Raw genomic sequence first — 17,846 nt, forward strand, 5'->3', positions numbered from 1 at the left:
GGTAAGTGCTGCGTATTTACGTCATAGGTGCTTGATTTTCACAGCAGTGGTGCATGCTTGGTTCACAATCGTGTGGCAGCCCTCACTGGTGGTTCTTTAAATTCACTTATTTTCCTTTGCCCTTGAGGTAAAAGCTTATATACAATATATCCACCATTATTAAACCATATGCACTTGATTTCTTGAGGAAGTCTGGATAAGTTTGCAGAATTAGTTTCATCACAAAAACAAAAAATAAAAGAAACAAACACGACAAATAAAACGGATGAAGGTAATCCTTGCATCTGCAGACTTGGATCTATTAAAAACACAGAATGGAGGAAGCTGTCAGAACGAAGGGATAAGGCGGATGGCCAGTGAAGCAATCAGTAGCGTGTGAGCCAAATTTCTTACTGATACTGTGGACTCCTTTTCCGTCCTCATAAAATATCCCCCTGCCCAAGTGTAAACAATTTCAGCTATAACGTACAACACTGACTTCTTAACACGCAGCGTCCCGATGAGCCAGCTGCCAAACGGCACAAAAGCTCTCTCTGCCTCATCCCATATGACTGCAGAGCTTCAGGACATGCTGTTTCATTTCAACCTCATTACAATGCTAAAACTCCAGCCTGCATCGGAGCATAACCGGGGCTAGCGCCCTCTGTAGCAGAGCTCGAATCGATGCTTTGCCTCTCATTAGCTTAGTATATTATTGGCTTTTCTTGAAGGCGCTGGGGTGAAGGGCACTGGAGGCCTCCGTTTAGTTTTTATTTATGCCTGCATTTTAAAAGCAGCTTAATTACACAGTGCTACTGGTGCACACAACAGGTCCCCGCCCGGATGTCTGTCTCTGCCATGATGTTCAGAAAGGAAAATTGGGATGGGAGAGTAGGAGGAGGAGAAGAGTGCAAAGGAGACAGAGAGAAAATGAGGAAGAAATGCAAAGGGAAAGGAGAGAAAGTGAATACGTGTGAAAAAAGAAGGAGAAGGGAAGAAAACACACTTCATTACAACCCTCCTGCTTCAATTATGCTATTTACACAGCAACAAAGGGGGGTGGGCCTCTGTGGAGCACCTTCTTATTAACAACAGCGCTGCAGAAAGAAGAAGGGGAGTTGGGAGGTGGGGAGCGGAGGTGTCATCTCTGTCATGGCCCAATACGAAGCAGAAGCCCATATGGATTAAATGGCATTTCACGCTCACTAAATCCATCCCTTCACTTAAACCACAGAAGAGCCAGCTCTGTCTGTCACTCCCCGCACTTATAGAGATATAAAACAGAGTGCTGCCTTTTCATCTTCTTCCCTCTAGGAAGCAATTTGGACTCATGGAGCACACAGGGACATGCAACTGCCTCGGTGTAACGGTGGCCGTGGCTCAGCGGACGAAAAGCCACATTGACAGGGGCTGGGAGTAATTCTTGCAGCTGGCTGCTGCCCGCTGCAGCCTTGTCTATAATCCGCTCCTGCACAGCTTTATCTGTGAAAGCTTCCTGCCTTCCTCACACCTTTAGACAATCATTCACACCAAAGTAGAGCAGCCACGTTTCAAGTTGAGTTGCTTGTGCACTTCAGGACATTGGTTTTTAAATTCAAAGGTAATACCCGGCCTGCCAAATTAAAATAAAGGAAAAATGCACCAGTGTTCCTACACATTTCCACATGAACTTTCCAGATTCAGTTTTCTAGTTATGTTTTTTAGTCTGCAATATACTAGACCTAACCATCAACCACTATCACTTCCTTCCATAGAATGGAAGGAAGCGAGGTGTGAAAAATGCAAGGAATAAAGGATAGAAGGAAGAAAGGATAGATAACAGAAGGAGGGAAGGGAATAAGGAAGAGAGGGGATAAGTCTGTCAGAAATAAGGGCAAAACAACTAAGAACTGGAAAAACGCACGGCACAGCACATTAGAGCTAGAAGCTCTGGGCAAGATTCAGCAGGCACTGAAACCTCAAGAGCAAAGGAGAACCTTTAAATCCAGACAAACATCATTTGAAATAAGACATAAAGAAACCAATGTTTGCAATAATATACAACCCTGAGTAAAAAGATGACATCATCATTCTCATAAGGATGCAGGTGACCAAGTGGAGCTCACACTACTCAACAGACTAATGACCCACAGGAGGGATGGGCAGGTTGCTTGTTTGCATCTAATCTGGAAAACGTCTAGGAAGAGGGGTGCTTCAAAACAGCAACCACTAAACTCTGCTTTGTTTCACTGCGATTCTCTACTGAAACCGGCTGATCAGCGTTATTGCATGTTTAGAAAAAAAAGCTACAGTTCAGTTGCCTTTAAGTTTAGCGTTTTGTTAGAAGAAAGACATGGAAGTAAGGAAGGACATCAGGAAATAAATAAAGGAAGACTAGGAGAAAGAATTACAACCCGGGAATATTTTTATATCCATGCTTCAAACCAAAAACTTAACCAAGGAAATTCTGAAATCAAATTCCAGGCTTTTCCAGACTCCAATCCGCCAGAGTCTAATTGGAAATGTTTAAGTAAAACTGACTGGTAGCCTTAGGTCTCCCATAGATCACAGTAGGTGCCTGCAGTCGTCCAACAAGGCTGTCAAAATGAAATGTCCACAGGCGCTGTCCTTTTCTCTTTACCTAAAGGTCTGTGCAGTTCTTTCTACAGCCTATAAATGGAATTTAGGAAGAAATCCTGTCCTGTTTTACTGATTTTGACATATCATTTAGAGCAGAGCTAAGAATGAGGGGCTAAGTAATTATATGAGGTCACAGGCTAAAAAAAAACTAAGTGGCTAATGTGTAAAAGTTCAAGAGCTTAGAAAACTTTGACATATTCCTATAATCATAAGCACACAGAGAGGATTCAGAAATTAAAGGCCTGTAATACATCCTGTATGATCCGCCTCAGGAAGAAAAACAACTCTGCTGTGAAAATGAGCTGGATCGACGCCTAGATCCAGTTTAGGGTTATCAAAGGAAACAGTTTCAGGCGGATGGACTCCCGTCAGACATTCCTCAGCACCCTTATTCTAACTTTAAAAATAAAACCCACTTAAAGGAAGCAGACATAAACTTCTCAGCTGACAATTCATCCCAGTGACTAAGGTATGCAACATGAAGGCTGCCATTTGTTTTTTTATGAGAGGGAAAAGTGTTAGCAATTGTTTCAGATAGGGGCGCCAACAAAGCTTTGGAGATGATTCATGCCCATGAATCATGGGAGGGGGGGGGGGGGGGCGCTGCTTCTGTAGATAGGAGAGGAGCAAGTATTTAGTTGCAAGCTCTAATCAGTCAGTGTCTGCCTCAAGTTTATGACTCAACAGAAACTATTTTCCCTTTGAGGTCTGAAAAGCATCAATCACCAGTTTACCGTTACCAAAGCCAGGCTTTGAACTCTCTCACGGAGCCATAGCAAGTCAGGCTGTTTTCTTTTTTTGCTTGTTAGTTTGTGCAGCAGAAAAGAAATAAATAAACCTCTTGGATCAGTTTCAATACCATGGGAAGATGCTCAGACTGCTGCTAAGTTCCAATCAGTCCCTGATGTTACACCAGCAGACTGTAACACCTTATAATAGAATCTGGGCTAAATTATGCTTAAGTATTTTGAAATCTATTGAATGTTTCAACTGTAGATTAGAGCACATGAAGTAAAGCAATGCCTGAAAGTTATTCTCATTTCTAGCTGCTCATTGCATTGCTGAATTAGTTCCCCCACCCCCTGATATTTATTGACATATAAACAACAGCCATTTATTTAGTATCTTTGCTGACCTGTAGCCATCAATAAAGCTGGCGTTGATGTAGTCTGATCCCTCGACGCCACGGATGGGCTGCAGGCAGACGCGGGTGGACTCAAAAGGCATGATGTTGACCAGCCGGTTCTTGAACTTGTTGCAGGGCAAGTTGGCGCTGATGAAGCGTGATGTGTGCGCTTTGGAGTTGGCCAGTCTCTGTTTAATAAAACATAGTAGGGGGCATTAAAAGTCAGACAAAAACAAAGCAGTGGCATGAGGGAAAAAAAAAGAACAAGAGGGCTTGAAACTATCTTTTCTGACAGGTCCAGACTTAGATTCACAGTTTCCTGTCAGGACATGTATAAGATTCAAACTATAAAGTGTGCATGCTGTTCTGTAGATATGGACAGGAAGCTTGAATCAAGTGTGGCTGACTTCTCTTCCCATTAAGTCCCAGTTTGGTTGCAGGACCGTAGGCGTCACAAACACGGTGCTGGCAGCGGACAGAGAGCAGATGGACGGAACAGGAGTGCGTATGGACACTCATGCTACTGCAGGAGACTGTGTTGTGGCCAGACTCGGGGTGCGGGTGTGGGGGGGTGTAGGCCTTAGCCCCTGCACGTACGCCACCATCATCCTCTCAGTCTTTCATTCTCGGTTGTTGGCAGGAGTGTAGATGCTATTATCACTTCAAACAGAATGGATCATGGTCGTAAGAGGGCTAATGGCAGGGATGCGCTGGGAGGAAAGTGTGTAATAACATCACAGTCGATGGTTATTGACGGAAAGTGTATGTGCACCGTGTGACGGCGACCTTGAGCACCAGCAGGGGTGTATGTGCAAGTGTCAGTCACTTTGTAATTGTCACCGGGTCGGTGTGTTCACAAGTGTTTTGTTCTGGCTTATTTAATCCTAAGAGATGTGCTGAAGCTGCTCATGATGCCTCCGCTCCAATGTCACAGAGATTCCTGAGCATCCGCTAGTTTGGTAGATTACAGTGACCCATAAAAGTATTCACACCCCTTGAACCACAGATTTACATGTCTCCGGATCCATTCGGTATACCAGTACACAATAGAGTATAGAAGTGTGGTGAAAAAGAACCAAAAGATTCATGGTTTGTTAAGTTGTACATAAACTCAGAAAAGTGTTTTGATTAAGTCATTTTTCCTCTGCTGTCCCAAAATAAAATCCAGGAATGTTAACTTTTAATTCAGTCCATATTTCTCAAGATCTAGCTTAGTTTAGCAACATCAACTGACAAGCTTTACTGTCTCTAATAAAGGAAAGAAACTCCACACCATCATACTTCCACCGCTGTGTTTCACAGTGAGGAATTAACAGTGGAAAGTTTCCATATTGATCTACAAATTCTATCCTCATCAAATCGGAGCCACTTCTTCAACATTTGCTGTGAACCCTGTACGCAGGGGTTTCTGTATCTTTGCCACAAAGATAACTTTGTGCTAGCACCTCTTCCATTTAGGCTAGATCTGTATCCGTGCATGTCTAATTTGTCACAGCGCTGGTTTCTGAAGCTTTGCCAGAGTTGCATTTGCTTGCTGGTTAATGTTCTCCTTCCCTGATGCATCAGTTTAGGACTGTTAGACATACTCTTGTGCCATAATGTTCACATTTGCAGATGATGAACTGATGTTCAAAGATTGGGATATTTTTTGACCTTACCCTGCTTTAGGGTAACATTTTAAGATTTTTAATCACATAAAATGTTCCATTTTCTTCCACTTTGCAATTATAAACCGCTTTGTGCTGATCTATTATGCACAAACCCTATAAGATACACTGATGTTGGTGTAAAAAAAAAAAATTGTAAAAAAAAAAAAACGGGTAATTTTAGAAGGAACTGTACCTTGAACTCCAACTCCATGGCGGTGACGGTCTCACCAGACGGAGGCTGTGTGAGTTTCTGGATGTGAGCATACAGGTTGCGTGCTGGCACCTCTGTGTTGCCGCAGGTGGCGGCCTCGAGAAGGGCTTCGTGGATGAAGATGTACTGGTCCTCGGTCTGGACCATGTAGTTCCTCTGGGAACGCATGCACGTCACGTGGCCGTAAATATCCACGGTCTTCTCATGCTTCATGCGCTCCAGCATGGCATCGATCACGATGAAGCAGCCGGTCCTGCCAACGCCCGCACTGTCAGAGGGAGATAGAGGGAGATAATTGTTTAAGCTGTAGCTACACAAATATTATAATGAGCTGTTAGACTTTGAAAGTTGAAAAAAATGACGTATACCATTACTGTGTGTTAAACCTTCTAAGTATGATAGTTTATTGTGATGCTTTAAAACAACATACTGAAGACAGACTCAATGGTTGCTTGTAAATGTAACAATTTCCACCTTAGCCTCTCCCCTTTCCCTGCAGATTGATGCTGTTGTCGATGTCTATTGGAAGTGGGATGTCTGCACTTGAAATTAGATAATTTTTCACCTGTCTTTTTTGGAAAGCTCACCCATGTTAACAACAAAAAGCTTAATCTTTAATGTTCTTAAGCTCCTCATAGTGTGGAAAAGCAGAAATTCAGAAAATCCAATCTAGCAAAGTATATTTTTCCAGATTGTATTATCAGTGAGGACCAGTAGAAAAAAATCCAAATGGCGCATTTATGAAAATATGCATACCTTCTGGATTGTGATGCACAGCACTATTCATGTTTGCATTCACAAACAAGTACAAATGAGCCTTTACCTCAGGCTGGCTGCAACATGCATGCAGCAATCCAACAGCGGCGCCATTTAAAGGAGAAGCACAGTTGCTGAGAACAAAACACTGTTCTCTACTCTGTTTTTTTTATTGTCACATCCACTTCCTATTGTTTTAGAGACATAATTTCAGAGTTTCAGGGTTTTATAGCTTCATTTTATTACTTTGAATATAAAAAAAAAATGAGGCAGTTAAAAAACTATTTCTCCATACCCTTAGGAGTTTATAAAGTTTTCAAATTTACAACAACAAACCGGATTTTTTTTTTAGGTAAGTGTAGAGGGCGCTTAATGAAATAATTGCATGCAATACTTTTTAGATTCCTAATTTTTAATGTTTTTGAAAAGCAAGCATTGTTCTTGCCTTCAAAATCCCAATTATCCACTTACATTACACATCGCCCTGCACACACCATCCATCATGGTGCATCATTTTTAAAACTTTCTTAAAAAAGAGGAATCCCATTACCATTCACTCCACAACTATGCACCACGTAATGTGGGACTTTCACATAAAAAAAAAATCCCTGTAAAATACTGTAAAGACAGTAGTTGTAATGCTAAAACGAATAAAACTACTTTAGCGCTGCAAACTAGATGTAAATTCACAAATCACCATTGATCAAAGGACCATTACATGTCCTTTGTGCTGCTGTTTGTTTTCTTACACTAAAGGCTGCTTAAGTTGTTTCTGTTTTGTTTGGTACTATTTTGAAAAGTGTTATCACTTTACTGCTTTTTATTTACTTAAACCTTAAAAAAACTGATGCTAAGAGTTGGTTTTATAAGCAGTCGTTTGTAGAACTATCTTTACTTTTTAAATATTAATGTTTTCTCATGTTAAAACAAACAACTAGATGGAGTTTTTTAAATGCACACATATACAGATAGATTTTGCCATTCTTTTTAAAATCCCCCACTAAGATGTACAATTCGACTAATATGAGCATGCTTTTTGAGTAAATGTAAAGCATCATGTTTCTAATCTTGTGCATTTGCATTTACTGTAAAATGTATTACTACTATTGTTTATATTTATATTTGATCACTTTGTCGTTCACTTTGCTGGTAAATTTCCCCTGTATGAGGCAGAAAAGAACATTTCTATTTTGTTTTATTCTATTCTATTCAGCACCACCAGTAAAATGAGCAGAAATGAAATGCATGCCTTATTCACATGTTTATTACATTAAAACTAATATATTCAACTGTTTAATGTTTAAACTTAAAAAATATCTGGAAAGCTGAAGGTTGCAAAACACTGTCAGAAAAAAAGTACACTGATCAAAATCCAGTACTAAGTATTGACAGCTTCTTTCTGTGCTCACTCACCTGCAGTGGACCACCATGGGTCCTGCATCTGGAGGATTGCAGGCCTTTACTCTCCGTAGGAAGGCCAGGATGGGTGTGGGGTACTCAGGCACCCCGTGGTCGGGCCAGGCCATGAACTGGAACTGTCTCACCTCCCTCTTCTCGGTGGAACCGCTCTGCAGGAGGACCAAGATGGCTGGACTTAGAAGGATACCTTAATATTGCGGCTTTTTAAAACAGAGTTTTTAATGGTGGCCAACATTTCTTTTGACATACAAAGCTCCCACTGTTTTCCCGAGAAGGAGCTGAGCAGTTTCAATCCGAAAGGCACAATTTGAACTGATTTCATCTCTCTTCTCACACCCCACAAATGATCCAGCTTTGCTGTATATCATTACCTTGCTCTCTTTCCTGTGGGTCAGTTTGTTTTCCGTTCTTCCTCTACTTGTTTGCTGGCGCTTTAGGCTCAGATGCTACATGCCTCTTGTGCACAATTACCGGCCCAACCATCCTTCCATGTGTCCTTTTTTTTTCTTGTTTTCTTTTTCAACAAACTCAGCTCTAGACTGACTAAAATAAGTGAAGCTATTTATTGAAATGAATCCAATAAATAGTTTCACATATTCTTCCCCCTTAGAATAATGACAAAAATAATGTAGTTTGTCATATAAGAATTATACTCACCTCTAAAAATAAACAAGATAATTCATAGCCCTTTACAATGAGATGCAAGAAAGATGGCGAACATGCAGGCCTTTACCTTGTAGAGGAGAAATGTTCGGACGCTGTAGGTTGCCAGCTCCACAGTGTCCAACATGGTGACCTGGATCATCCCGTAGGTCTCTGTTCCTCGTGATGGCCAGTACTGGTCACATTTCACCTGGCCAGAGAGAGAGAGAGAGAGAGAGAGAGAGAGAGTGTTAGGGCTGCTGAGCCGCTGTTAATATCCCATAGAAGGCTAGACAGAGGCCGTGCAGGATCATGCTGATTAACAAGGAGGGAATATTAAAGAGGTCACATCAAAGCGCCTGTCCACTGTCTAATTAGAAGCTGAAGACTGTGAGCCCGCTCCAGAATCACAGAAACAAGGCGCGCCAGTGAACCAGGCCTTTACATGCTCACTCGTGTGTGTCTCTATTTGAAGCATGCTGCACATGGGTACTTTGTCTTTCATCAGCCTCTGATCAGTTTTAATTAGGGAATTGTCCAGTGATTTCAGGCCCTTTGTCATATAAGCTGTAGGAGGCATTTCTGATGGATGGATTGAAATGTGTCTAAATGCCAGTTTCTGTCTGTAATGAAGCACCTGGATTCATACAACAATCTTCAGGGGATTTTATGTCATTACTTGAACACATTTTCAAACTGATAGGAAATTATACAGGGTTACATTTTGTTTTTTTATTAAAACCAGTTGAACCAATAGCCTTTAAAGGTAATCTTATAAATAAATAAATAATTACTCTCAAAACAAACCCAGCTGATCTCTGAAGACCTCGGAGGTTTGATAGAGATGATTAGTTATTAAAATGCAACATCCAGACCAGGAGAGGGATATATGGTGAACACCTTAAGGATAACCTTAATATAACCTATAGTTACACTGGAGGAGCCACAGAAATCAAAAGCTCAGGTGGGAGAACATCAAATAAACAAATCCTCCAGATATCTGGCCTTTGTAAAAGAGTGACAAGAAGCAATTTAAAGCCTTTCTACAAAACGTTATAAACAATGGAAACTGAATAATAACTTATTGTGGGAATTTAGCTTCTTCAGCAGGGAAGGAAGAACTTCTCAAAAAAGATGGGATCAGGGATGGGGCAGAAGTAGAGGTGGCAAACCAAATATGGAAGCTGTTGCTCAGAGCAACCTTTAGCTGCATGTCTTCCTTTTTCTCTCTGCCCTTTTCCTGCTTAGACTAATGTAAATATAGGCCAATTATCTGCAGCTTTCTGTTGGTCCAACACATAAAATCCTAACGAAATACACCACATCTGATGGTAGTTAAGATACAAGGATGTGAATACTTTTTAAAAGCAACAAATGAGCAGAGCAAACTCCCTGATGAAATAAAGTAGACTTTAGATGCGTCTTAATTAGCAATTAGCTTTGGACTGTAATAAAGATTGAAGGCTGTTTTGGCCTTCACCTTGACATCTATACAACCTCTTCCTCACATTAATGAACCACATTACTGCGTGTTAAAGGAATTTGGTTCTGGTTCTCAAAAGGCACTGATACAGCATGGGATGACTCAACACAGTTCATGCAACTGCACAAAGCTAATTTCCAGTTAGTGTTTCCATCACAGTATCTAACAACTATCCACAAGGTGTCAGAGTTCACAGTGGAGATGAGCCACATCATTATCTCAGCATTTGGAGGAGTTGGTTGATTGGCCTTGGCTCGGGGCTCAGCGGAGTCTCCCAGGATGTTTTTAATACTAAAACCTTACAAAATCATTCCTTATTGTTTATCCTGCCAGACATGTTTTTAACAAGAAGCAGAGGAAATTCTCAATGTTACAAGCACTCTGGACGAGTAGCCATGAAAATGGAAAACACTTGTAAATGTGTTGAAATAAGGAGTCATTATACAGAGCTCCAGGAACAACAAAAAGAAATATTCAGAAAGCCTTTAATGCTCCTACTGCAGGGAGTAGAACGTCGAGCCATTGATTCAGATGTCGCGCGAGGAAAAGGATGTGCCGCGGGTGAACTAATCGTATTGATGCTATGGCGCCGAGTTGACATTTGGAAGCACTTTGGCTGCCTCGGCGAGCTGGTACAAATTGACAAACAAAATGTGCTAAAATTCTTTTCCTCACATTTCACCTCCCCTGGAGACAGCTTCCATTCAGGGGCAGAGGCGGCGCTTGCAGGGGAGAAACTCAATTGAGTGATAGGGAGCTGCTTGCACCACAAGCATATGGATTAGCAGACAGCTCGGTAATGAATATATCTGTGCCGTCTGAGGTTTGGTGCTATGCTGCCCCTCTGACTGACACACACGCAGGATCCACGTTCAACAATCATCTACCTTCGCTTCGAACTTTAATTCCCACATCTCATCACTTGGCCTTTTTTGCAGAAGCTGGAGACCTTTGATCTACACACATGCACAGTAGCTTGTACCTGTGATCTCATTTCAACCCCTGACCTTTTGAGATTTTACTCCCTTGTAATGACAGGGCAAGAGGAAGCCAAAATCTGCCCGCTGTCAGATCGCATCGTATTTGTTAAGCTGCAGCAGTATTTAGCAGAAAGTGTAAGCATTGCTGGTCACTGGAGGGTTGACTCATTCACTCACAGTATGCACCCGAGGGCCTTTTTTCACAGGAAGAAAAAGCATGTTTTACGTTTAGTTTAAGGAAGTTTAAAAATATAATCCTTCCATGCAATGCAGATTTTTGTTTACATTGATTTGTGTTTTTTAATTCTGAAAAATTAGTTTTTTAGTATCATTAAATCATCTGAAAAGTTTTGAAAACAGAAAAACTGTTATGTTTTCAAATAACCTAAAATTGGTAGGCACTGCACATGACTAAGGCATTCTGAAATTAAAACGTTGTAAATAATCAGTAATCTCTGCCATCCTTTTTCTGTGTGGTAGGAGAATGACACCAAACAATTATTTAACTCTATAAGCAAACCTAAAGACAGGAAAATAGCGGAATGATTGCAAAACAATCGACTTACCTCAATTTGCTTATATTTATATCAAGTGAAAAAGACAAAAAACAAAAATAAATACAAGGCTGTAGGTAACAATCATTCTGAATGGTGCTAACTGGTGGAGACTGCAAAACAACTCTAAATAAAAATGTTTAAGAGGCAGGAAGAGTGTGATGTAAGCACAACAGGCAGCTGTCCGTCATTAGGAAATTATAAGACACATTTGATTTTATTAGCTACTTTTCTAACACTATGCATTTCCGGTGTTTGTTAAGATGGTTCCCCTTATTGTGTAATGCTTTCCGTGCCGAGGCACTTTAATCAGTCCAATCTGCTGTTGGCAGAGTGTTGGCGGCCCCGCACTGCTTTGGGAAGTCTTTAAAGCTTGCAACAAACGTTTAATTGTGACTTCACTAAACATTTTCTCTTCATTAGAATGAAGACTTTAATTGTGATTCATAGGCGCAGCTGCTTAGAGTAACACAATCTAAATAATGTATTATAAAACTGAACAATATGGCTTTCTGCAGCTGTCAACATCTGTTTAAGACTGGAATTAGCCACAGTGTCGTAGTTTGAGACGAAGGCGGATGATGACTCCCTTTTTAAACACCTGGAGTTATTTTGGTCTGATGTAGGAAAAAATATACTTCTGCTGTTGTTTTCTGCATAGATAATTATTTAAAATGTATAAAAAGGTTTTGGAAAAGCTTAGACATATCAGGCCTTCTAGATTTGGGCCATATCCTTCATGGGTCGCTGGGTCGCTAGTAAAACTCTGGCTCACTCGGATTAACTCAAACTGGTAAGGACATTTATGCTGTAGTAAAGGTGCTTCAGCAGACACCATAATAAGTGCTATATGGGCAGTGCTAGTAGTGAGGAAAGAGCTAGGAGGAGGAAACAAGATGCTTGCTGGTGCCAGTTCTTTTAGCATAGGAACCTTCTGATGTTCCTATCCACCTCAGGAGCCTAAAACCCTTTTAGTGACAGGATGCAGAAACACATTATTTCTTCACTGTAGTCTGTATTTGAATATGTTTGGGATTTTATAACAGGGCGCTTCAGCAGTTCACTTTATTGTATTTCTTGTAGTTCTTTTCTGAAGGGCTTCAGTCCTCATTTGAAAAGCATCATTCATGTGCGTTTCTGTCGCGTAACGAATACATTTGTGAAGTTGAAGGCTGTCCGGATTCAGCACAGCAGTATCCTCATTTCCTGCTCTGGAATTTTTTAACTATTAACCAGGCCATAGGTGAGGGGATAGGAGCTAAGAACAGGAGGTAGGAGCTACAATTTGAGGTTTAGATGTCGCCATGGTTACTTTAGGATGATCAATTCAATAAATAGGAATTAAAATGCATGAATATATAAATAACTATAAATCTCAATATGTTATTGAAAGCACAAATAAAAAAGATTATTTACAATATCTTTTTCTACTTCAATAGCCTATTTTAAAATGATTTCACTATTTCTGTGCTTAAACATGTTCCTATTTCTGGTCAAGTAAAACATGATATCTGATTGGTTAACATGCATAGCAGCTCAACAGTAGACCAAACAACTTGTTTGGAGCAGAGTCAGCCCCTCCCACTGATTGAATTGCATTCACGTTATGCTGCACAGAACCATAAAAAATAAAAATAAAATACTGTACTTACATATTAAAATCAGTTTAAGAGATGCTGAATACAAATTTAAGATACACATTCCTGTTTAACTTTTCAAATGTTGTATTTCATCATCACCCTTTAATAATTACTTTGTTTGATTGTATATCAACAATCGTATATACCTATTGATGTAAAATATTGAATTATATAAATAATCAATGATATAATGATGTTACTTTACAAAAGAATGCGTTATAAATTCACTGTATCTGACAATAAATAAACCATTATTGTTCTTTTGGCCACTAATGACCAGGGAATATGATTAAAACCATTCAATTGAGCTTTCTTGGATCAGGAACACTTCAAAAACATGCAGGACTTATGTTTTTCACCAAGTTTTGTGTGTTTGTGTTTGAACTAATCTTTAAGTGTGGATGTGCAGTCACGGTGCTGGGATCAAAGAGGGACAGTCTGTCTCTAATTGCCTCTCAGACACTCTTCATATGTAGAAAAACGTTGGTGAATACAGCTGCGTAATAAAACTCTAGTAATCAAACATATCTGAGCTGAAGATATTCTCAAAGGTGCAGATAAAATAAGCTCAGCACCAAAGGAGCTGCAGTGAGGTCTTAGTTTGCCTAAACAACTGATTGCCCTGATATCTACGAATTAAAATATAAACATATATTTCTTTTAAGGATAGGAAACAATTTAGGTATCTAATAAAAACAATTACTTTCCTGTATCGTCAGTCTAGACTAGATCTAGACGACCGAAGCCAGAGGTGATGATCCTCTGCTGCAAACCAAGGAGAGAATCTTTCTAAATGAGCTTTTTCATTTACATTTGCTGCTACTTGGAGTTGTTTTCTGTCTTGTTTTTTAGTCTTGGGACTCTTTCATTAGGCCGCTGTGTGCACACTCTAATAAAGCACCACATACTGGCAGGACTTCACGCTGTCTTCTTCTCTCCAAGGAATTGGTGAGCATTTTTCCAATGGTAATTAAATAAATCCGTTCCAGTTTGAAATCTCAAGTTATCGAGCGCTCATTTGTTTTTGCCTTTATTAGGCCGAGATATATTTAAGGAGCACGGCAATGTTGACAATTTACTTTATCTTAAACATAAGAAGTCTGACTGGAGCTCTTCAACTCTGTAGGACCAAATTTAGAAAAAGCAATACAAATGAGACTCTGCGAAACCTTCGCTATGGTGTTATAAAAATAAGCAAGCAGCAATCGAGAGTCAAACTCCTGGAGCAGTTTCTAAATAATGACGGAGCTGGGGTTATAATGAAAGTCTAAAAATATCCACAATGAGCCTGTGTATGCTGTAATTTAGCTGAAAATGTTCTTTCGTTCATAGGCGGCTGTGCAACTGCTGCTCTGGTATGCAAAGTTGCATCTCTACCTCCATAAGTAGCAAACAAACAATAGGAGGGAGAATAGAGCAGCAGCACTAAGCTGCAGCTCAATGTTCCTTCACTAAGACATTCAACAAAAAAAATCACACTGAAATCAAAAAGTTTACTTTGAAGTTTTGCTGACTTTGATCCAGTTGACAAATCCAGCCTTATAGTGGGACCATGTGTCTGCATGCCTGCAAGCTTTCTCAGGCGTTAAGAGGCCTTTGTGTAGAGCTGTGGATAACAATATGGTTGGAAACCTTTCAGCTCCTAAACATCAGCTGGTCAGGTTCACCGTGAAGCAACCTATTCTGCAGAGATTCTCTCTTGTTCGTTTATAGAAAGTATTACATATTAAGGTTAAAACCTTTCCAGGTTGAGCATCAAACTGTGGATATCTGAGAACAAAAGAGTATTGGCAAGGTGTTGTGATACGATCGCGATACTTAGGTTACGATACAACATTGTCACAAATTGCAATATCAAGATACTCAGCTAATATAAGAATTAAATGTAGATATAAAAAACAGGTGCTGTATATTTAGCAGAAGATATTCACCATTCAATTATTTTGTTTTTTTGGTATCCATGTTGTTTAGGGTTTGAGACACTCAGCATCTGGTACTGTGATTGCCTCTATTATATGCAAAGCAAAAGGTCTCCAGGGCCCCGTCTACCGGAGCGGTGGTGTGGAAGTGTGGAACCGATATTAGGAACTTAAGGATTGATATTGTATTGGGTCGCCAAAAATCACATTATATTGCCAAATCGCTTTTTTACCACAACCCTACAAAATTGTAACCTAATAAGGTTTATATTATCTGCATGGTTCTGAAAACCTTCATGCAACACAGTCATGAAGTTAGCCTCTGATTTGGTTAAAAAAAAAGTTTTGTTTTTTTTAATCCCATCTGGGCCGACTTGTAATAACATTTTTCCCTTTTTCTACACCTACCTCCAAACCTTTCCTAACCTAAAATATAATCATGTAAACCAAAAATAAAAAAGACCAGTTCTAATTCACGAATCTGTCGCTGATATTTCAACAGTGCTTAAACTTTCAAAAAAAAAAAAATGCATGATGGATTTTGTGCGTTAGCACTGAAAAGCCCCCAGAGCTAGCCAAATTTCCACTTTTTTAGGCCTTAACTGGATACAGTTTATTTGAAAGCTCAAAAATCTTTTCTTTTTTTCCTGATCAGGAATCAAACTGTACATGAGCACTAATAAAAAATCTTTGGTTTGGACGTTTCTATTGCAGACAAAGCTAAATGTCTAACAGGATCAACCAAGACGTAAGAAGTTATAAAAACTTACATGCTTACATTCTGGGTTCAGGCGATTCGAGACAAACATAAAGAACTTTCTGAGGAATGACGCGCACCACAGACAGGGAGCTCACGCTCTGCAGCTATAATAGCCCAGCTGCTATGTGTCAATGTTAAGAACTGAGTGCAGCCTTTCTCCAACCTCTTCACCTCCAACAGGACAGCCATCCTACGACATTATGGGATGTCTGAACCGATTCATTTTGTTTTCACTCAGCTGATCATTGCCAAGATAAATGTTTGGTTCAATTGTTACTAGTGTTGTCAATGCTCTCTGTGCATAGGTTAAAAATAAATAAAACAATGCTAGGATCCGTTTTGTTTTTACAAAAGAGAAAAAGTCATAAATATATTCTAGATTGGAGAAAAATCTAAAATTGGATAATAAAAAAAAAAAAAAGTTAATTGTAGAGCACAGCCTATGTCAATAAAGGTTTATTAAAACTTTGATCTTTGTTAATAATGTTGGACCTTTATTGTGTAGTTTCACTGCTAGTTATAATTTATTAGTTGCTTTACTAATTTCCCTTAAAGGTTTGTGAAAATCTTTCTCAGGCTTAGGCATGTTTGTCTTCTTAAGGATACTATAGTTAATCAGGAAAAAATCAGGGGTTACAATGACTGAAACTGAAATAGTTAAGAAGACGTAATGAGAGATTATCACCTGGTTAAATGCACATTTCATATGTTGAACTTGTAGCTCCAAAGAAAAAAAAATAGATGTAGATGTTTTTTGTTTGGGTTTAAAACGTGCAAAAATGGTATACAGGAGGAGTTTTATGGACTTGGAATAAAAATTTTCATCAGTTTATGCAGGATTCCAGATGTTCATACAGGATTCTCGTGACAAATAAATTTGAGAAGAAAAGAAAATTAAGAAAATGTTTACAGGACTTTATAAACCTACTTCCTGAGGTAAACGTCTGCATTATTAAGGGAACACAGAGGAAGACTCCTGATGGATTGTAATGTTACCTGATCTGACTGATAATGTGAACTTGTGATCTCAGTTAATGCCTCAGTAATTAAAATTAATATTTCAGCATGACCCCAGCAGTGAATCTTTGAATGATTACTTTGTTCACAGAACCTCTCCTTACCCGAGACTTCTCTTCCAATCTGGTCATCATGACAATGGTGTTGGCCCTCTGCTCCCACACCATTCTCCAGAAGTCGCTCAGAGTCTCTGGCAGAGGTCCCTGAGTGGCGATGTAGGCATTCTGCTTCCTGTAGCCATCAATGTAGTTGGCGTTGATGTAATCGCTGCCTGGAACAGCTGCAGCAAAGATGAAAAGGGCAAATAGCACATCGCTGTTATGAGAAATCAGACTAAAATATCTCTTAGCACATGTGAAGTGGGTCTAAATAAACAACCGCCTCACTCAATATCAGCCGGTAAGGAGTGAAGAGCACTCACCATCAACAGAGGTGAGGACCACTCTAGAGTGGTCATAGGCGATAACGTTTGCATAGCGATTCTTTGGCTTGTTCACTTCCATGTTGGAGTTTTCCCAGGTAAACTGCTGGCCTGGATCAATAGACTGAGCAAGGACAGGGGTAAGAGGAGAGGAAAGCAAACAGCAGGAAGATGGAGGGAGAATGATGATGAGGAAGAGAGGGAAGGGACAGAGAGGAAAACAGAAGCACAAAAGGATACTTGAGTTTTACTTCGGGAGAGAAATGGAGGGAAAATTGCTTTGCTGTCGCTCAGCCGACAGAGGTGAGCTATGGACAGCAAAACCTTTTACCAGAAAATACTGTTTACCCACAATGTGTCTCTAAAGATTCATTACCTAGTCAGTTTCTAGCAGAAAAACTGACATCATGCTGCTTCTCCTTTAACTGCAGCTCGTGGCTTATCAGGTTAAAGACTTCCATGACATTTAATGCTTTGGATGCATATTAATGAAGCAGAAGAAAAAAAAACCCAACTCAATTATGTTGATATAAATCAATTCAGAAAAGACCATCATCAGTAGGCTGAAATCTAACAATTCCTTTCACTAAACCATTCTTCTTCTCTTCTAATCTTTCTATTTCTGTCGCCTTTTGAGAATTGTTTCTTTCTTTTCAGACAATTTTCTTCTC

The 17,846-nt window shown here is 39.8% G+C and overlaps 1 protein-coding gene across 25 annotated transcripts in view; it reads right to left on the reverse strand.

Annotated features, from left to right (window-relative positions):
• LOC119785202 (receptor-type tyrosine-protein phosphatase F-like) overlaps window positions 1–17,846 on the reverse strand; it is a 271,065-nt gene that overhangs the window by 10,113 nt on the left and 243,106 nt on the right. For all 25 annotated transcript variants that reach the window (XM_038287677.1, XM_038287674.1, XM_038287678.1 and 22 more), the window contains 6 exons: window positions 17,176–17,299; window positions 16,859–17,034; window positions 8,493–8,612; window positions 7,754–7,908; window positions 5,567–5,852; window positions 3,734–3,912 (listed from right to left, as the gene is read on the reverse strand). In XM_038287677.1, coding sequence (XP_038143605.1) covers window positions 3,734–3,912; window positions 5,567–5,852; window positions 7,754–7,908; window positions 8,493–8,612; window positions 16,859–17,034; window positions 17,176–17,299 — 1,040 coding nt within the window. The remainder of the gene's footprint in view (window positions 1–3,733; window positions 3,913–5,566; window positions 5,853–7,753; window positions 7,909–8,492; window positions 8,613–16,858; window positions 17,035–17,175; window positions 17,300–17,846) is intronic.

Source organism: Cyprinodon tularosa, unplaced genomic scaffold (assembly GCF_016077235.1).
Source record: "Cyprinodon tularosa strain WSP-4 unplaced genomic scaffold, ASM1607723v1 ctg243, whole genome shotgun sequence".
In the NCBI taxonomy this organism is placed as follows: Eukaryota; Metazoa; Chordata; class Actinopteri; order Cyprinodontiformes; family Cyprinodontidae; genus Cyprinodon; species Cyprinodon tularosa.